The sequence below is a fragment of the Carcharodon carcharias genome, chromosome 16, assembly GCF_017639515.1.
Source record: "Carcharodon carcharias isolate sCarCar2 chromosome 16, sCarCar2.pri, whole genome shotgun sequence".
NCBI classification, from domain to species: domain Eukaryota; kingdom Metazoa; phylum Chordata; class Chondrichthyes; order Lamniformes; family Lamnidae; genus Carcharodon; species Carcharodon carcharias.
Genome location: NC_054482.1, coordinates 66,294,569 through 66,316,153, shown reverse-complemented (window position 1 = coordinate 66,316,153; position 21,585 = coordinate 66,294,569). Strand labels below are relative to the sequence as shown.

General features: G+C 46.1%; 1 protein-coding gene across 1 annotated transcript in view; it reads left to right on the top strand.

Moving 5' to 3' along the window:
* The window catches only part of frem1b (Fras1 related extracellular matrix 1b), a 255,156-nt gene that overhangs the window by 33,242 nt on the left and 200,329 nt on the right, over window positions 1-21,585 (top strand). The window contains exon 2 of the mRNA XM_041208368.1: window positions 20,000-20,535. Coding sequence (XP_041064302.1) covers window positions 20,278-20,535 — 258 coding nt within the window. The 5' untranslated portion in view covers window positions 20,000-20,277. The remainder of the gene's footprint in view (window positions 1-19,999; window positions 20,536-21,585) is intronic.

The following is a 21,585-nucleotide window of genomic DNA, read 5'->3' as shown; positions in this document are numbered from 1 at the left end:
GCTGGCTGCTGTTTTAAAAGACTTTCACACAAACAGTGCTACCAGCACATACTGACAGTCTTCTCTCGCCTTTTTTGTGTTCCTTCCATCCTCCCCTATTCCACGTACTCTAGGTCAACTTTTAGCTGACTGGGCCAAATAATCTTGAATTCTCCATGAAACTCTGTCCTTGCTATCTCTTCATAAAATCTACACCTTTAACCACAAGCTCTAACTGCACCCCAAAATTTTCCATTCCTGCTCATCATTGATTTGACCCCTATTAAGAAGCTTGACATGTTTCATACGTTAAAGACACTACATAAATATAATTCACTATTGCTGGAAATGAGAAAATGATTGTTAACCAGAGGGCAAATTTTTATGCATTTTGTGCAGTAGCATAATAGAGTTGCTAAATGTTTCCATTATGGATCTTATATCAAATGAGTTTACAGAAGTGCAAGAGTAAGGATATAATTCAAAGTCAATACATATGTTGCATAGTAAAAATCACATTCTAATTCATTGGAGGCACTACATAGTATAGTGTATAGCTAGCAACTGAGGCCTGAATTTTACCTTTGGTGGGCGGGTGCAATCGGTGGGCCTGCAACCAGTTGGGAAACGGGCCACCACCCACGATCGGCCCCCAATCGCGATTTCATGCTGGCTTTCCAATTAAGGCCCGCCGGGCGTGAAATACGTCCTCCCAATGGTCGGGAAGAGGCAGGTGGGGGCGGGGGCTTGTCAGTCACCAGGTCCAATGGTGACCCAGTGGTCAGTTTAAAAACAGCACAGGTAGCTCCTTGAAGGCTGCCCGGGAAGAAGGTATCTTCTGCGTTGTGCACATAGAACTTATGGTATCAAGTGTGGCTGGAGACGCCAGGCGGGAGGGCAGGTCAGGTGGGCCTTAGGGCCCCCCCCACTGGTTTTTGGACGAGTGCCTCATGGTCCTTCTGGAGGAGGTGGCTGCCAGGAGGAACAGCCTTGTCCCCAAGAGATTGAAGGAGGAGGCCACCGCGCTTAACATAAAGAGCTTGGGAGGAGGTGGCAGTCCAGGTCAGCAGCAACGATGTTGTGTGGTGCACATGGGTGCAGTGCTGCAAAAAGTTTAATGAACCGCTGTGCTTGGGAAGGGTGAGTGCAATGTTGGCATGTATCAGTGTGTTGAATTGTTAAGGTCTGACCACCCCTCCATTGAGCTCAGGGGTGTTCGAGTCTGAGTGCCTGGCCAAGGGGGTCAGCCCTGGCTGCTTGGACTGAGTGCCTCGTGGTTCGAGGGCCACGACTTTGGTGTGCCCTGCAAGATATTCCTCAGGTGGGGTTGGCCAGGCTGCAATGGTGCTGCAGGTAAAGAGTGGACTAATCAATGCTCCTCTGCCCTTTCAGGACAAGACAACCCATAATAGCATTGAAAGGTTGCGGACAAGCGGAGGCCCCTCTAACCTCCTAATCCCACCCAGATTCGAGTAAGATGTCTTGGAGTTGGAGAGGCACCTCGGTCAACCGGCTGCAGAGAGGCTGGGTGTCAGACGAAAATAAGGTGAGAGTTTCAGATGGTGCAAACATTTTTATGCAGTCTCATCATTGTTGGGAGCCTCAAAACTGGATTCCCCATTGATCATTTAAAGACAATGGCACCATGATGCAGATCTCCATTGTCTCACCAGTGTGCCTGGCATGCACAGTGACAGTGTGATGACTTAAAGTAATGGCATGTTGTTGTTCTTCCTTAGATTCGCCAGCATGCACTCAATCGCAGGACCCAGAAGAGTCACCCCTGATGCCAGAGGACCACCAGTCTTCAGATGCACCTGCGCCATACCCTCTCTCTAAGCCAGGCACCAACGCAGATACCAACACCTCAGTGGGCGTTAGATCCTCGGCTAGAATGTCAGAGCACTGCAGTGAGGGCACTTCACACTTGCTTGGGGGCAGGCGGAGGCTGAGAGTGCCAGGGTGTCAGGAGTTGGAAGACTGCTGGAGACCAGGACAATGCTCAGTCAAAGGCAGATGATGAGCCTCTGGAGTCATCCATTGGGCAGCAGATGCTGGATGTCCAGCAGGATATGAGGGAGGATCTGGCAGAGATCCATGAGGGTATGCGTGCCATGGTCTCTGTTGTGGAGGAATTCATGTGGAGCATAAGAACTGTGTTGATCCTCATAGACAAGCGCACTGCCTCCTCCATTGAGATAGTGATGACTCTCATGGAGAGGCAGTTGCAGGAACAGAATCAGGGTTTCCTGGAGTTGTGCTTAGACCTGCAAGCCCTCACACAGGCTATGAGCTTAGGTGGTCAGTGACTGTGTGGGAGATGGGTGAGGCACCCAGTATCCCAGCTAGGTGCCCATCCATCAATGGCGAGCAGGGAGGTCCAGAGCAGCCTCATTTTGGCACACGAGCTGCTTGTTGTCTCTGCAGGCTCCTCTCAGGGTGCTCTGGATGATGGCAGTAGTTCCTCCGCCCCTCTGCCAATGACTGTGGCATTTGATGAGACTGCGATTACTGGGGAGATGCCAGCCATGGCACTGGCCACTCCCTCCCAGGCAGGGCCAGCACAGGCTCCACTGGCCAGACGACGACCGTCAAGGTCATCAAGGCCAACAAAACACCAGAATCAACAGGCTGACTCCAATGCTGCTGCCAGCAAGGGACGGGGGAGGTTGGGGGGGTGTGGTGGTGGCGCGGGTGGTGCAGAGTGCATGGGAGGGAGGGTGGCACCAAGATGTAGCACTCTTAATCGTAAGTTTAAGGCACCATGAGCACAAGAGGGACTGTTCATAGGTGATCTACTATTGTGTAATGTTTTGTTTATGTATTCTGGTCTGGGAATTAAGACCAGAAAATGTGATGTTAATTTTTTTGGATTGCCAAAATTAGATAAATTTTGTTTTTGTCCTAATGGCCTGAGTATGCTTCACCTTTGTATTTTTTTGGTGCAGGGTATGCCAGTATGTAATGCTGGACATGAGTGGCTCTGAACTTTATTGCACAGGCACTGAGTGGACTTTGGGTTCAGATGAAATGGTCATTTCAGACATGCTGGATGGAGGCAGCAGCCCTGGCATGAGGTGGAAGTAGATCTTTGGCAGCCTAGCTGAAGGAGGGTTGGATCAAGGCATCCTGGTGTCTCTGCCTCCCTGAAGAATACAGAGGTCTGCCTCCAAGCCCTCAGAATTCTCCTCACCGTGCTCCTCTTCTGACTCACTACTGGATTCATCCTCTGTGGCCTGTGGAGCTGTGTCAAGATCCTCTTCCTCCAGTGGGTCCCCCCTTACCAGTGTCAGATTGTGGAGAGCGCAGCATGCAACCACTATCAGTGAAACCTATACTGGGGGGTATTGTAGCCCTCTCCTGAATGGTCCAGGCATTGGAAGTGGATCTTCAGAAGACCTATGGTCCTCTATCACTGCCCTTGTGGAGGCATGTCTCCTATTATAATGCTGCTCTGCCTCTGTTCTTGGGTGTGAGAGAGGCATTTAAGCCATCTTTTCAACAGATAGCCCTTGTCACCCAATAGCCATCCATCCTGTCGGGCTGGAGCACTGAATAGCCTCCATACCTGGGAATATCTCAGGATATAAACATCATGGGAGCTGCCAGGGTGCCATGCAAAGACTTGCAGGATCTGCATCCTGTGGTCACAAACTATCTGCATGTTCATGGAGTGGAATCCCTTCCTGTTGATGAAGGCACCCAGTTGACCCACTGGCACCTTGATGGCCACATTTGTGCAGTCGATTGCACCCTGGACACGGGGGGAACCCAGCAATTGCTGCAAACCCTCTGGCTCGCTCAGCCTGGCTGACCTCGTCCGTATGGAAATGAATAAATGCCATGACCAGTCTGAACAGAGCTTCTGTCACCAGCTTGATGCAACTGTGTACAGCTGATTGGGAGACTCCAAAAAGATCTCCCACTGACCCCTGGAAAGATCTGGAGGCATAGAAGTTGAAGGCCACTGTGACCTTCAGAGCCATTGGCATGGGGTGTCCACCCACACAGTCAGAGCTGATCTCAGGCCTAATCATCTGACAAATGGAGGTCATGGTCTCCCTTGAGAGGCGGAGCCTCCTTTGGCATTGCACCTCGGACATATTGTGGTAGCTGCATCACTTCCTGTAAATGCTGGCAGCTTCTGCAGCCCCTCCCGCCTTGGACTACCTGCTGGCCCTGTGTCCCTTGTGCCTGCACCTCTCCTCCCACAGGCCACTTCCCTGGAAGCTGCACTGGGACACCTGGCCTCCTCTCCCTTCTGCATCTCTCTTCCTCCTTAGAGGAGGTGCCACCAGCAGAGACCACAATCCCCATTACCAGGTTCATAGAAGGCTGTCTGATGCCAGGAAGGGTCCACCCGGTCAAAATCCTCCAGGGGTCTTGGAGACACCAATCAGTCCTGAAATGAAGACTGGAAATGCAAAGACTGAAGCTCAGAACAGAGATGAAGCTGTCAGGTTCAAATAAGCAACCAGCAGCAAACTATCTCCTAAACTCCTCACCACTCACACTGGCAATGCTGCTGAACTATTTTATCCTGCCCTTGGATGAGGTTTTGCAAAATGTTGTCTGCCCACCTGTTGCTTTAGCCCGTGCTACGAGCATGAAATCGCATGGAAAATGTAAGATTGGCTTTTAATGGCCTTAAGTGGCCTCTTAATTGATAGCAAGCGCGGCTCTGACTTTTACGCCTGCCTGCTGACCTGGAGGTTGCGCATGTGCAGGATGATGTCGGGACGCTTGCCTGACGTCTTCTCGCGCTATTTTATGCCCGATCGGGTCAGGTGCGTGGCTGCCCGCGAGGAGTAAAATCCTGCCCTGAGTTCCTTCTCAGAAGGACAGTATAATTGCTTTCAGAAACATTTGTAAGGTTCCTACAGTTCTCAGGGCGTTTGCTAAATTGAGAATCTGTAAGGAAATACTGCTGGAAGAAACAGCAGCACCAATGTGGGCAATGCTCCATTGTTACATTCTTTCTGTAGAATATCTGCTTCTTAATATTGGAAAAGACCTTGAAGCCAAATCTGGCACACAAAAAAAATCAACCATCCTGGCATCCTCTATAATTAATTTGGGATTTAGAAAGCTAACTGCAGTAGGTGAACTACAAAGTGCAATGAAAGAAGAATTCTTGCCTGAGGAAATTCAGCCATCTGGTATGTATGTGCATTTAACATCTAGATCACTGCTTCTCAAACTTTTTCCCTGTGTGACCCCATTTTAATGCTTTTAAATCTCATCCCAGGGTGAAAGCGGGGAGGGGGTTGGGAGAGGAGGGGCTGGTGTGAGTTGTGAGAACAGTGGGGGGTGGTACAAACTTTGCCTGAATTGATCCCCAACAACCGAGAGAGAATTCCTCTGACCTCTCTGTGATATCAAAACTTGCCACTTCCTTCCTGCTTGCCCACTCTTCCTGTCGCTGGCTCCTTGCTGCCCGCTGCCTCGCTCCTGCTATCTGACTCTGTTGCTCGCCAGCCGTCCCTCCCAACTCCTCACTTCCCAGCCCCAAACCCTTGCTGTCAGCAAGGGCTGAGGAGACGGGCGTCAAAACGAGAGGCAACGAGCCGGAGGGGAGGCAGCGTGTGGGCCATCAGAAAGACTGGTGGCCCGAGGACAGTGTCATGAATACCACTAGATAATACTCAAGGCAGCAAAATTATAACAAGCCAGAGAGTTTTAGTTCTATCAAAGTTGCTCATTGCAAGAGTTCCATTAGGGCCTAGATTCATCTGCACAATGATAACTGCTGCCTTGGAGGATGGGGAGCTTGTGACCCCAATTGTTCATCCCAGGTCATGAAGGTCATGATCCATGGTTTGAGAACCCCTGATCTAGATACTGTAGCAGAATTGAACAGTTTGAGATCCCTACCAGTAAATGGAGCAAATTAAATTTATCATTTGTTACCTTTGGACTAGAATAGGATGTAATGATGACTTTATGTGCCTAAAATTGTTCTCTATTTTATTGAAGTAATAATAAAAAATCAAAATTAACTTACTATTTTCAGATTGCAAGTATTTTATAATTCTATGTTAATTTTCTCATGCAGTGAATTTCCTGCTGTTCAAACTCCGGTAATTGTTAAAGTACATTCAACTTCTTCACTGTGTGATTGCATTACCATCATTAATATGATTGTTTTCTTAGAAAGCTAATTTTTTGTCACATAAAAATAGGGAAGTTATGTGAATTGAGTCTTAAGTAGGTTCTACTAGTTGCAGACCTGTTGTTCAAAAACTGCCCATAATTTGTCACTAATTAGTACTAAATCTAAAATTTTGTTGATATGATTTAAGAAGGCATATCTTAAACTGCTGTCAATAATTACCAACCTTGACCTAGGATGTGACGTAGTAGTCCCATGACATATTACTCAATGTGCAGCAGCAGCAGCCGAGGTCAGGTGTTTTTCAGTCTCCCAGTTAACATTGTACATATATAGCCTTATCTTCAAATAAAGAAATCGCATTATTGTTTTACCAATCTTTGTCACATGATAGCTACATTTATGTAAAATAGAAGAATGTAACATGGTGGCAGCATAACCTTTGAAGATTTGACTGGAAGTATACAAGCCTCAACCTTTCACACACAGTAGAAGAATTGGTGTGGAAGTGAAACAACCAGCAAGTACTAACTCACTGTGTGTAAGTGATTCTACAAATCTGTAGGGATTCTAAACACAGAACCTTTATTCTGGGACATCACATCTCAGGCCATCGAGAAGGCACCAGGTCCCAGTAAGATTGTTCAAATTTGGGAGAGCTTAAACTTTGCAGCAGATAGACTTACAATAATTGTGCAGGAACAGAGATTAAATAACCAACTTTGGAGGGTCTAGCTTTAACAGAATTCTACAGACAGAGGAATCCATTACTGCTGCTTGCTGTCCCTATACATGAGCTTAGGGGGAAATTAAAACACTGCATTCTGGGCTAGGAAGGAAGAATTCATCCAGTAACAGCTCTCAACATCTAAGAGAAGGCTGCAGAAAAGCTTTTTTCACTATTTAACTTTGTCTTTGAAGCAGGCAGTTCCATTTCACACCAAAATCACTATTTTGTTGACAGAGCTTAACCTAAGCCCAGGAAACCAGAAACAGAGCTGAACAGTGCTGTCAAGCAACAACTCATGATCAGCTAAGGCATGGCCACTTATGGTACTGCAACACAGAGAGCCAAATTAAATTCTGAAGGGTTGTCAATAGTTCAAGGTAGTCTTAACAATCCTGCAAAAATCACAGGATAGCCACAAATTTTCCAAAGCTCAATCGGAAGGCAACAAACCTCCAATTTGAGTTTACTTTGTTTTGACAATGTGTGGAGCTGTGTTCTCTGGACCTGAATATTTCCAAACCAGGTAAACAAGCCATTAAGATTAAAATTGCTATAGACAATGAAGGCCTCCACAGACTGAACATTTCAGGTCTGTTGGCCAATGATCTTAAAAATTCAAATAAAACATAGTCAACACTTGAAAATCAATTATGAATGAAGATCAACTTCAAATACATCATCTAGAATTCATATCCTTTAGGCAATAACTAACAGAGACCATTGATCAATTCATAAGTAAAAACAGAGACAAGAGACATGACTGTGACTTTACAGCATCAGTGTGAGCTGAAAAAATAACTGAGCTTGTGATAGCATCTACACCAATGGAAGCATTACAAAAAGACTTCTTGGACCAACTCAAATGTTACAGCATGGAAACATTACTGCAAAATGGATGCAAGTACAAAGTCGTAGCACTGGGTAGACAGAGTCTACAGGCTATACATAATCTATTCACCATGGCACAATTGCCAAAACAAGCATGTCTAGTAAGCGCTGTGGGCAATGCAACTTCATACATGCACCAAGAAATTGCCTAACTCTTATTGATGTACATAAGGCATGTGGCACCAATGTACACTAGAAGCAGCAATATAGAAAACAAAGGCCAGAACAAGAGGCTCAACATCACAAGAAGCCACAGCCAGAGACCAGACAGGAACAGCATTCCAATCAACCAAGAGCATGTAACAGATATTGTCAAAACAAGATCCATGAAATGTCTAGCCAAGTTACACGGTTAGATGATGAGGACATCCAGACCATCAATACACAAGGTCAGCAGACATTCAGCATGATGAACATCAAAGAATATATTTGTGCAGTGGTACCAACAGAAAACTTCACCACAGGGGTAGGGACAGCATGACATATTTGTAAAACTGGGTACTGGTGCAGATACCAACATTCTTCCACTTTGCACACTCAAATGCCTGTACCCACAGAAGTGGCAAGTGATGGTTCAATCAACCACTGCCAAACTCACCATGTACAATGACTTAGAAATTCTGTCCATGGGACCCATTGCACTCAAGTGTTGCTACAACCGGTTATCCCAGATATTTTTTGTTGTGGAAACAATGGGTCCAGTGATTGATGGCCTACTACCGTACAGGGACCTGTTCTTCGATGCCATCTATGATATTGTCAACACAATGATGAGGATCACAGACCACAGGGAGTGCCTCTGGAAAGCCCATGCTTTCACTGGGAGAAGACCACCTAACTCTGCAACGCACATAATCAGCCAACAGGTTGCCCAGCACAGTTGGAACCAAAAATGTATACCCATTCTGAACTTGCAAGCTTCATCGTACTGCGGAATCAATGCAGAATTACTATTCAGCAAGTGTGGACAGCCAATCACAGTCTTCCCTTGCTGATACTCCCAAGAGTACAAGATGCATTAATCAAAAGAACAGGGGAAGATGTAAGATGCTCATGACTGGCATGTGGGTAATGAACTACCCAACCTGAATGTCGGACAAAACATTTGAGTGCAAAATCCAACTGATAGCACCTGGAATCCAGCAGAAATCATTATCATATGCCCAGACCCTTGTATCAAGATTGTATCAAGTATGAACACCAAATGTCATGACAGTGCAGGGTCAATGCTAAGACCACACCTTTTCTCAATATGTATAAATGACTTGGGGCTGCATTTTACATGCCCCCGCATAAATTAGGGCGGGTGCCAGTCCCACCAACTTCCAACCCATCTCCAAGGCACAGCCCCCTCTAAGAAAGTACCTCCCTTTACTTCCTACCCACCTGCTCGCCAAAATCCACCAACCCCATCCCCCCCGATTTCTCCCTAAACGGTCCAAACACTCCCAGCCCAATACCCTGGACCTTCCTTACTCCAGGATCCTTGAGTGTTCTTCTGGGGCCTGCTTGCAGTTCCAGCAGTGCCCACGAATGCACTCGTAGCACTGCTGGGACTGCTGGAGCTGCCAGCCAATCCGGCAGCGTGATATGGCTGCAAGGTGGGCTGGCAAGTAGTAAGACCAGTACATGCCGACTTTGCTTCCAGGGGGCTGAGCCATCCAACCTCCCAACATTCCACACCCCCCCCCACCCACCCCCCTCCAACCCCCACGACCGCCACACCTCCATTCCTTGCAGCCCTTGGATATTTGAATACGAAGTACAATTTCAAAATGCTGCTGCTGATACACACTTGGAGGTGTGGCATTTAGTGAGGATGATACAAATTGACTACAACAGGACATAGATAAGTGAGCAAAATGGGCAGATGGATAGAATTTAACACAAAGAAGTGTGATGTGATGGATTTTAGCAGAAGAGTTAAAGAGAGGCAATATAGACCTAATGGCATAGTTCTAGAGCAGGAGTATAGTCTAGTTTGCATTTAGCATTGAACCACAATGTTAAAGTTAGGTTTATATTAGTCTTAGTGATAAATAAGTTCTCTACTAGAGAGGCAGCTACAGTTAGTTATTTAGGTAGCTAGTTAGAACTGGTTTCCCGAGCTAGTAATGTTGACTTATCTCTGTAGAAATTAAAACAGAAAGTGCTGGCAAAGCTCAGAAGGTCTGGCAGCATCTGTGGAGAGAGAAAAAGGGTTAATGTTTCGAGTCCAATATGACTCTTCTTTGGAATCCTATCTGTAGGATATTAGCTGGCATAAATATAGGTGGCCTTGCTAAGTGTAAAAAGTAAGCAAGCATGAAGATAGCATCATGTCACTGAGTGCAGCTTGAGACATAGTGTGGAATTTTCCGAGCCTGCTGCTAGCGGGCGTGATAGATGGTTTGCGTGGAAAATATGGTGCTACCTGCTTCACGACGATGTGAATGCAGGCTGTCATCGTCTGTTTAGCCCGCCAATGGCAAGCTGCGTTTCCCGCCATCGGTCGGCAGGGAGCTAATTGTAATACATTAACATATAATTAAAAGCCCATCCCGCTGTATCGTCCATCCATGTTGGCAGGAAAGCATGCCAACATGTTTCACAACAGCACATAAGTGACGTGCACTTGATGGCCTTCACTTTGGGGGAACTGAGGTGAGTGAGCAGCAGCGTTCTCCACAGCTCACCTGTTGTTTACAGGCCTCAGAGGCGGTGGGGGAAACTGATGCCTGGCCCCGGAGGCAACTGCTGAGTGGAGGGAGATGGTGTCTGGGGCAAGTGCTGATCAGCCTTGCAGGCGACTGCTGAGGGGACAGGGGGTGGTCAAGTACTGCCCTGGCCCTGCATCAGGGTAAGCGATGGAAGTGGCCATGCACTAAGGACACCCATATAAACTGACCATGCCTCTGCAACTAAGACAGATCAGGCGCAGTTACAGTGATATCATTGGGGTTAGGCTGCTAGCCTACCCGCTCCTGCAAGCAACGCAGAGGCATCAAAGGGCAACCATGCACTCCATGCCTTACCCACCACCCCCCCCCCGGTCCCTGCCACCCTACCCAACCTCCCCACGGCACAGGCTTCAAGTACACCAACACCTTATTGGACCACGGAGCAGTTGGACTGCACATGTTGTACAACCTCCTCGCCAATGCTGGCCATGTAGTAGTCGCTGCTGGAGGCTCTCACAGCCCCTTGCAATCTTAGCATCCCATTTTGGACTAGCGTCCCCCATGTCGTAGGTTGACAGGGCAGCCATGCAGCGCACTCATCTCTGGCCGTCTGAGGGGTGACCAGCACTCTCCGGGAAGCATTAAGGGGCAGTCACACAGGGCCAGGAAAGGTGCTAAGTACAGCCATGATAACCGCGTCTCTCTCTCTCTTTCATGCTGCAGAAGGACCACGTCAGGATCATGGATCCTGGTGACCTAGCTGTATGCCTCATGGCCTACAGAGACCGTAGAAGACGGTGGAAAGAGTGACTGAGGCACCTGGCCGCGTAAAGGCAGGAGCAGCAACCTCATGAAGAAGGGGCTGTAAGGGCTCCTGCACACGCTGTCCAGGAGCGACAGTGAGACCGCCTGCCATTCCTGCAGATGACTGAGAACCAGTGTCGCTGACGACTGCACATGTCTAGGGACCTGGTGGCTCACATCTGCTTCTTGCTACAGGACTTGGCGCCAAGGGGACATGGAGGGCATCCACTGCCAGTGGCAGTGAAAGTGACTGAGGCGCTCAATTTCTATGTCAGTGGCTCCTTTCAGGGCTCCACTGATGACCTCTGTGGTATTTCACAATCTACCACCCACAAATGTATCCATGAGGTCACAGATACCATCTTTTCCATGGCACACAACTTGGTGCATTTTGCCCGGGATGGGACAGCCAGGATGCAAGGTCCATTGGATTTGCCCTAATCTTGGGATTCCCACAGGTTCAGGGTACGATTGACTGCACCCATGTGGCGCTCAGGTCTCCATTGCTAAACACTGTGGACTTCATCAATGGCAAGGGTTTCCACTCACTGAAGATGCAACTGGTATGCGACCACCAGAAGCGCATCCTGCAGGTGTGCGCATGGTTTCCAGGGAGTGTACAAGATGCCTACATCTTGAGTCACTTGCAGATCCACAGAGGCTGCGGGATTGGCTCCTTGGGGACTAGGGCTACCCGCAGAGGCCGTGGCTGATGACACCCATGTGGCAGCCTCAGACTGCATCAGAGCGATGATATGATGAAGCTGATGCTACAACTCGCAACTTGGTGGAGCAAACCATCGGGATGGTGAAGATGAGGTTTCAGTGCCTGGACTGGTGGAGCCCTGCAATACAGTCCACAGAGGGTGTCCTGCATTGTTGTCATCTGCTGCACCCTTTACAACCTGGTGCTGCAATGGGGTGAGGAGCTGGCTGAGGAGGAGATGGAGGAACTGCACGTCTCCTCCGATGACGAGGATGCCAATGGGGATGAGGGTGAGGAGGGTCCTCGGTGGTGACGATGATGGGAATGAGGCTTTCGCACTGGCTAGACGAGGCAGGGCACTCAGGAGGCCCTCATAGCTGCCAGATTTACGGAGGATGATGATGGCATGTAGTGAAGTGTCTCCGTAGATCCTCACATCACACTTGTGAATGTTTGACTCCAGTCTGGTTTATCGCAGTACCAGTGCCTTCTGAGAGAATGCTCCTTTCATGGAGATGCAGTAGAGGCCCTATAAGCTGCTCGATCGCAGGAGGATGATGACAATATGCAGCGAGGACACTCCATAGATCTTTACATAGCCTCTGGGAATGTCTGACTCCTGTCCGGCTGAGGGCATCTCACTTGCACTCAATGATCAGGGTCATCTCAGAGACGCAGCCATGAAACTGCAGATGCATCTGATGCTGTGTCAGCTTTCAGCACTTCAGCGCTTCAGGAGCTGGTGCACAGCATCACTGGTTGCTGATGCTGGTGTGATGGGGGCCAGCCCCACCTTAAAGGAGCTGAGAGCACACAGAGAGAATGAGAGAACTCTGTGGTGCCTGCCCACGACATTCTGGCAGAACTGACCAGCATTGCCGAGGTTCAGGCATCAGTAATGTTTCCAAGGAGTGTGAGACTGGACCATCACTGTGGTCAGAAGGCTGCGCAGAGCAGCCATGAAACTTTAGACGCGTATGATGGGAAGAGGAAAGAGGCCCTGGACTGAGACACCTGCCTTTTATCTTGTGCAGAAAGGTTTCACATCTGAGTGACAAGAACACTGCTCATCAGAACAAGGACCCACAGGTAGGGGTTTATTGACAATAGTGAACATTATGTACACGTGATCAACACTCATATCCAGGCTGTGCAACTACTTAACCCTGCCACCACGTCTTGTTGCTCCCCGGACATCCACAGCAGAGGTGGAAGCAGTCTGCTGACTGTGACACCCTGTCTGTGATGACTTTGGCAGGCGTCCTCTGGAGGGCTGAGACTTGGAGGGCCCCGGCCTGCTATCGGGATCCTGCTGTGTGGCAATGGCACCCTCCTTGGCCTGTGAAGCTGGATCTGCGGACATCACAGGAAGATAGGATTCGGATGGGCCGGTCACTCCCAGAGTCACCTGGGTGGATGGACTCGGAGCATGCACCTGTTGATTGTCCTCCCTATAGATACCCGAGGGCCCCTGGCTGACTCCATGAGCAGAAGGGATAGCTGGAGTGAGATTGACCTGCCCAGCACTCCTCTCGTGTACACATTGTTGGAGGCCAACTATGGCATCACTGATGGAGTTAAGCCTGCGCAGCAGTGCAGGAGTGACGTCCTGGACCAAGGTCTCCATGACGGCCGCCATCCTGCCAGTCCTGACCTCAGTGCATTGCGATGCTGGTGCTATCACCTCAGTCTGATGGACTCCTCCATCATGCCTTGCAATCTGAGGAGTGCAGTAGACATCCCTTCCTGTTATTCCCTAAGTTGCCTTTGCAGCTCCAGCAACAGTGGCATGACCAAGTCCAGAGGCTCTTCATCCGACTCAGATTCAGCAACGTTCTGGCCTCCAGCAACCTCCAAGCGCCAGGGACCTGGGAAGTCCCTGCCTCCTGCTGTTGATCAGAAAGTGCAATGTGCTCACCAGATTGTGATCCCGAGGCTACTCTAAAGCTAGGTCCCACCGAGGTGTGTGTCCCTGCGTGCTGGAGGGTACGGGTAAGCGCTGTGATGGGACTTCAGGGAGGCTGCCTTCAGATTCCTCTTCAGAGGTTTCTTCAGGGCTTGATTGGAGGCCCTGGGTCATGGGCTCTGTTAGCTGTTTGGCAGATGTGCCTGTGAAAGAGAGGGGAGATAATTAGCGCATGGCAGTTGCCTATGAAAGAGGCACAAGACTGGTCCTGGTCATTGCCGTCCAGCTGGATGGCTGTATTTTCAAATTCTGTCAGAACTTTGATTTCCAGTATCCCTCCACCTGCTGGCAACTTTTCCATCCTGCTGTGAGCCAGTTTGTCCTGCATGGATAGAGATGGGGAGTGTGTATCAGGACACCTGCCAGGCCAGATGATGAGTATGCCTGGCCTGCATAGGTGGTGAGTGTTCCAATGGACAGGACGAGGACAATGATGGTGTGTGTGAAGGAGTGAATGGTGATGTCCCTTGCACTAGCAGTGAGTGAGGGCCCTGTGGTTGTGTGATGGGTTTGTGAGTGTGTGAGTTGGGAGTGATGAAAAGAGTGACTTACCCTGTGGAACGGAGGAGATCTTTCATCCTTTTGCAACACTGGGTGGCTGCCCTCCTTTGCAGGGCGTTCACGCTGACCACCACTGCCATTGCCTCCCAAGCCAGGTTGGTGACATTGCTACCCATTCTGCGGCCAGAGCGGGGGGTGGATCAAATCCTGTTGAGCCTCCACGGCATCTAGCAGTCGTTTGCGGGACCCGTCGTTGAAACACGGGGCTACAGTCTTTTTGCCTTTGCTGGCCATGTCTCCCAGACAGCAGTGGTGAGCTGGTGGTGATGAATGCATTGCTGGTAGTTGCCTTTTAAAGGTGGCAGCTGGCATAATGCAACAGTGGGGTGATGGCAAGTGGGCAAATGAGAGCCTGTCTGCCATGGAAACTGTGTGTTTCCTGGGAATGCATTAATAATGAGGCAGGCTCGGGCCGATACGGTTTTTATTGGCAGGTAGGACTCAATTTTACCCACCCGCTACTGCACTTAGTGCAATTCTGGGAAAATGCCATCCAGAACTTGAGCTTGGGAATTTGGTGAGTGAAGGAATTCGGTACAGTAAGGGAGAAGGTATTGCTCTGACCTTTTACCTAAAATAAGTGAGCCAAGAGATGGAGCCAGAGACCAGCAGTGGGACATGAGAGCTGAAGCCTGGAAGTATAAATTAGTGGAGTAATTAGGTTAGTGGTTTGTGAATTTTAAGATTTTTGCCTCTCTAAGTGGTCAGTAGTTTAACATAGTACTGGGGAGATATAAGTATTGCATCAAATTTATAGGTTAACTAGTTAAACCACTTGATATAACTACAGATAATCATGAGAATGATATTTCTCAACTTAATTCGTTAAACAAAGCAAAATAAAGTTGGCAGGGCAGGCTATGTGTTGTAGTTATAACATGTGGGAGCTGGTGGACACCTGTGTGATTCGTGGCAGCCACATGTGCAGTAAGTGTCTGCAGCTTGAGGAATTTCAGCTCTGAGTTGATGAGCTGGAGTCTGAGCTTCGGACACTGTGACGCATCAGGGAGGAGGAAAGTTATCGGGACACTTTCTTCCAGGAGACAGTCACAACCTTTAAGCTAGGTACTTTTGATTTGGTCCAGAGACAGGGACAGGGGGGTCTGACTGTGAGTAAGGCAGATATGGGGATCCAAAAGGTAGCACTGGTATGGGGATCCAAAAGGTAACTCAGCCCTTGCAATTGTCCAAAAATTTCGAGGCTCCTGCAGCTTTTGTGGACGAGAGCAGGGGCTGCAGGGAGCATGAGGAAACTGACCACGGCACCACGGTGCAGGAAGCCATTCAAGTGGGAGGAGTTAAAAAGAATGTAGTTGTGGGTGACAGTAATAGTTATGGGGATAGGTATAGTTCTCTGCAGCCAAGAGCATGAAGCTTGAAGGCTGTGCTTTCTGTCTAGTGCCACGGTTAAGGACATCTCCTCAGAGCAGGAGAAGGACATGGAGTGGGAGGGGAAGGAACCAGTTGTCCACAAGGGTACCTATGATATAGGTAGGACTAAGAAAGAGGTTTTGCTGAAGAAGAGTGAGCAGCTAGGGGCTAAATTACAAAACAGAACCACAAACGTAATAATCTCTGGATTATCACCTGAGTCACGGACATAAGGTAAATAAGATTAGAGAGTTGAATCCATGGCTCAAAGTCTGCTGTGGGAGAAGTGGGTTTCAATTCATGGGACATTAAGACCAGTACTGGGGCAAGACATAGCTGTACCATTGGGAAAGCCTTCACCTGAACCATGCTGGGACCAGTGTCTTGATGAATCATATAAATAGAGCTTTGAACTAAATAGTGGCAGAGGTTTCACATGAGGGAAGATATAGAAATTTAAAGAGAAAGGACACAGCAATTGTGCAGGATAATGATACAAGGTTATGATAACTAGAATGTAACAGAGCATACAAACCTAAGTGCATACCAGCAAATAAGGTCAGAGTAAGCAAAAATGGTAAAAAGAAAGAATTAAAGGCTCTTTATTTGAATGCTCACAGCATTCATAACAAGATAGATGAATTGATAACAAAAGTAGAAATAAATTAATATGATATAATAGCCATTTCAGAGACCTGGCTGCAAGGTTGCCATGACTGGGGCCTGAATATTCAAAGGTATTTGACATTTTGGAAGGACGGGTGGAAATTAGCAATGTTAGCCGAGAAGAAGAGTTCATAGAGTATATTTGGGACAGTTTCTTAGAACACTATATTCTGGATCATATCAAGGAACATGCTATTTTGGACCTGGTCGTGTATAATGAGGCAGGTTTAATTAAGGACCTCATAGGAAAGGATCCTCTAGGCAAGAGTGATCATTATATGTTAGAATTTCGCATTCAGTTTGACAGTGAGAAATGTGGGTCCATAACAAGTGTCTTAAACGGAAATAAAGGCAATTAGGAGAATGTGAAGATAGAGTTGATTAAAGTGAACTGGGAAAATGGGTTAAAAGGTAAGATAGAGGAGAAGGAGTAACAGGCATTTAAAGAGATATTTCATAACCCTTAACAAAAGTATATTCCATTGAGGAAGAAAGACTCTACCAGAGGATGCACTATCTATAGCTAACTAAGAAAGTTAAGGGTGATATCAAATGAAAATGCTGCAAAGAATTGTGGTAGGACAGAAAATTGGGAAAGTTTTAGAAACCAACAAAGGATGACTAAGAAAAGAATTCAGAAGGAGAAACAGGACCCTGAGAAAAATACTGGCAAGAAATCTAAAAACAGACAGTACAAGTTTCTAATAGTATATAGAAAGGAACAGAGTAGCTAAAGTGAGCATTGGTCCCTTAGAGGGTGAGACCATAAGACCATAAGACATAGGAGCAGAAATTAGGCCATTCGGCCCATCGAGTCTGCTCCGTCATTTAATCATGGCTGATAAGTTTCTCAACCACATTCTCCCGCCTTCTCCCCATAACCTTTGATCCCCTTACCAATCAAGAACCTATCTATCTCGGTCTTAAATACACTTAATGACCTGGCCTCCACAGCCTTCTGTCGCAATGAATTAAAAGTGAGGCTGGGGAATAAGAAATGGGAAACAAGAAAATGGCAGGGGCTTTGAACGATTTTTTAAAAATCCATCTTCACAGTAGAAGACACAAAAAACATGTTAATAATTGTTGAAAATCAAGTGGCAAAAGGGAGGGAGGAACATAGATAATCACTAACACTAGAGAAAAAGTAACGGGAAATCTAATGGGAGGACGACAAGTCCCTTGCACCTGATGGCCTGAGTCATAGGGTATTAAAAGAAGGGGGCTACGGAGATCAAGGTTGTCATCTTCCAAAATTCCAAAATTCTAGAAAGGTTTAAGCAGATAGGAAAACTGCAAATGTAAAACCTCTGTTCAAGAAAAGAGGGACGCAGAAAGCTGGAAACTATAGACCAGTTAGCTGGACATCTGTCATTGGGAAAATTCGAGAACCAATTATTAAAGAAGCAGTAGCAGGACATTTAGAAAACCATAATAAAACCAGGCAGAGACAACATAGTTTTGTGAAAGGGAAAGCGAGTTTGATAAATGTATTAGCATTCTTTGAGAACATAACACGTGGGGTGAATAAAGGGGTAAATGTGTGTGTTTGGATTTCCAAAATGCATTTAATAAAGTAGCACATAAAAGATTACTGCACAAGATAGGAGCATATGGTATTGGGGGTGAGATATTGGTATGGTTACAGGATGGACTAACTAACAATAAACAGAGAGTTGGGGTAAATGGGTCATTTTCAGGTTGGCAAATTGTAACTAGTGGAGTGCCACAGGGGTTACCACTGGAGCCTCAACTATTTACGATCTATATGACTTGGATGAAAGGATCGACTGTATTGTGGTGAAGTTTGCTGATGATATATAGATAGGTAGGAAAGCAAGTTGTGAGGAGGATGCAGAGGGCGGGATTTTCCAGTCCTGCCAGCAGCAGGCATCATCACTGGTATGGCATAAAATTTGGAGAATAACCAAAAGTCTGTTGACAGGATGATGCCCACAAGATCCCAGCCAAAGAGTCTGCAAAATGTTGATAGGTTAAGTGAGTGGGCAAAATGTTTGGCGGATGGAGCATAAATATAGGAAGAGATGAGTTTGTCCACTTTGGCAGGAAGAATAGAAAAACGGAATATGATTTAAATGAAGAGAGACTGCAGAATGCTGCAATACAGAGGGACCTGGCTGTCCTTGTACATGAAACACAAAAAATCAACATGCAAGTACCGCAAGTAATTAAGGAGGTAAATGGAATGTTGGCTTTTATTGCAAGGGGGATGAATATAAAAGTAGGAAAGACTTGTTACAACTGTGCAGGGCATTGGTGAAACAGCACCTAGAATATTGTGTGCCATTTTAGATCACCTCACTTAAGGAGAGACATACTTGCCTTGGAGGCAGTTCAGGGAGATTCATCAGGACATTTCCTGGGATGAATGGGTTGTCTTATGAGTAAAGGTTGAACAGGTTTGGCTTATACTCATTGGAGTTTAGAAGAATGAGAAGTGATCTTATCGAAACATTATAAGATTCTGAGGGTGCTTAACAGGGTAGATGCTGAGAGGATGTTTCCCCTCCTAGAGAAATCTAGAACTAGGGGCAACAGTTTCAAAATAAGGGGTCTTCCATTTAAGATGGAGATGAGGAGAAATTTCTTATCTCAGAGGTCATTGGTGTTTGGAATTCTCTCCCCCGGTGAGCAATGGAGGCTGTCAATGAATATTTTCAAGACATAGTTAGCCATACTTTTAACCTAGGAGAGAGCCAATTATTATGGGGTATAGGCAGGAAAGTGGAGTGAAAGCCAAATCAGATTAGCTATGATCTTATTGAATGGTGGAGCAGGCTTGATGGACTGAATAGCCTAGGTCTGCTTCTATTTATTATGTTCGTAATGGTTCCAGGGATGTGGGATTTTAGCTACAATATTGAGTTGGAGAAGTTGGTGTTGTTCTCCTTGAAGCAAAGGAGATTTTGGGGAGATTTGAGAGAGATGTACAAGATTATGACAGGTTTGGTTATGGTAGACAAAGAAAAGCTGTTCCCATTAGCTGATGGTAGAAGGACAAGTGGACACTGATTTAAGGTTTTAGAAAAGAGATACGGGGGAAGTGAGGAAGAGCACTTTTACACAGCGAGTGCTAATAACCTGGAATTCACTGCCCCTGAGGGTGGTGGAAGTGGAGATGCTCAACAGTTTCAAAAGGAAATTGAATAGGTACTTGAAAATAAACTTGAAGGGTTACAGGAATAGAGCAGGGGAATGGGACTGATTAGATTGTTCTCCAGAGAGCTGGCATGCATTGAATGAACCAAATGGCTTCCTTCCATACCATTATTACTCTATTGCATTGCTCATTATTGAGAAAGCAGATTTGCTGTTTTATTAGAATAGCGCTAACTGCAAAGAATGATGGAGAAATAATTTAAACCTCCTTTCACCCCAGTGTTTTTTTTAACTTGTGCGAATACAGCTTGTCTTAAAAAGACAACATTTAAACATAATTTTGCTCCAAGCCCTTTCTGTAAATAAATGGTAATAGTATTTTTAAATATGGCAAATATCAATGAGCTGTTTAAACCTTTTTTTATTTCACTGACAGATGGAAATCTGCATGAAAGTTGGGATCAAATGGAATAGGTTCCTGTAATGTGCAGGCCATAGGAGCCCTGACTGCTGAGTGAAGAAAATTAGAAAAAAAACCTGTGGTGGACTTTATTCAGGCGTGTGGATAAAAACTGGAAGTAACCTTCATTCAACCTGACCTTCTGCATAAAATGGGAAAACTTTGTAACTTTTAATCATCATTTTGGATTTGAAACTTTTTTCCTCTTCCTGATTGCAAGCACTGTTCTCATCTAATATTTATTATTCTGAAGGATGTTTTGTCCACAGAAAACATCTTTTAAAATAAAGATGCTTCTAAGTTTGTTAGCTCTGGTAACTTCCTACACCCGACGTACAGAAGCAGATGGACTTGTTCATCTGAATGGAGGGATTATAGTTGGCAGGGGGCAGCATACATACGTGACAGACAATGACCTGCAGTTCAACATTCCCAAAACCAAAGATTCTTGCAAAGTTGAAGTTGTATTGAATGAACCTATAACACAACGAGTTGGAAAATTAACTCCTCAGGTAGGTAGTCTTAAACTTCGCAAAATGCCACATTAGATAAAAATCAAACTGAAATAACCTGTGTTTCTTCTTTTTGAATATGTTCTAATGTAACAGGCTTCATGCGTTTTGTCAAACAATGTAATTTCAAATGTTGAAGTTTAATCTTTTTTAATTCCAAAATCATGAGGAGAAGGATTCTATTCAAAGTAATTTCCTCTAGCAAACACACTGCCCTATGACCTATGGTTGATCATTTCCTTTTTTAACTAAAAAAAATGACATGTATTTTCATATGATATGCATGTGCTTATACAACAGTTTTTACACTTCCTCTATTCATTCAGAACCACTGATGAAGCTTTCTACTGGGAACTTGATGTTGCCAGGCTTTTGATTTAGACAGGTACATTAATGGGATGAAGTCTCTTCTCTGAAATGGAGAAACATAGTCCAGTGACACAAGTTTGGACAAACTCTATTCAATTCCAAGTTAATTCATCGCACTTAACTGACCTCACATACAACACAAAATATGTAACTTAGCACACATCTAGTACTAATTGACAGTGAAATGATAAGGTTTGGAAAAGGAATATTACACTGGTTCACTTTGAATCTGTCCTTACTAAAGAAGAAGACCTGCCAATGGCACAGCACAGAAGGAGGTGGTGGGAAAACTGGATGTAATAAATATTGATAAAGAGGATAAAATGCTTAAAATGTTGGCAGCACTCAAAGTAGCAGAGTCACCAAGCCTGGATGGGATGCATCCCTATAGGTTGGTGAGGGAAGTAGAGGTGGAAATTGCAGAGACTCTGGCCACAATCTGCCAACCTTTCTTTTTTATGGCAGATGTGCCAGAAGTATGGAGGATTGTAAATGTTACACCCATGTTTAAAAAGGTACGGGCAAAAATCCAGCAACTACAGGCCAGTCAGCCTAACATAGGTAATGGGGAAGCTTTTAGAGAAATTAAGACAAGACAAAATTAATTGGCAGTTAGGAAAATATGGGTTAAAAAATGAAAGCCAGCAGGTATTTGTTAAAGGCAAATTGGGAACAAAATTA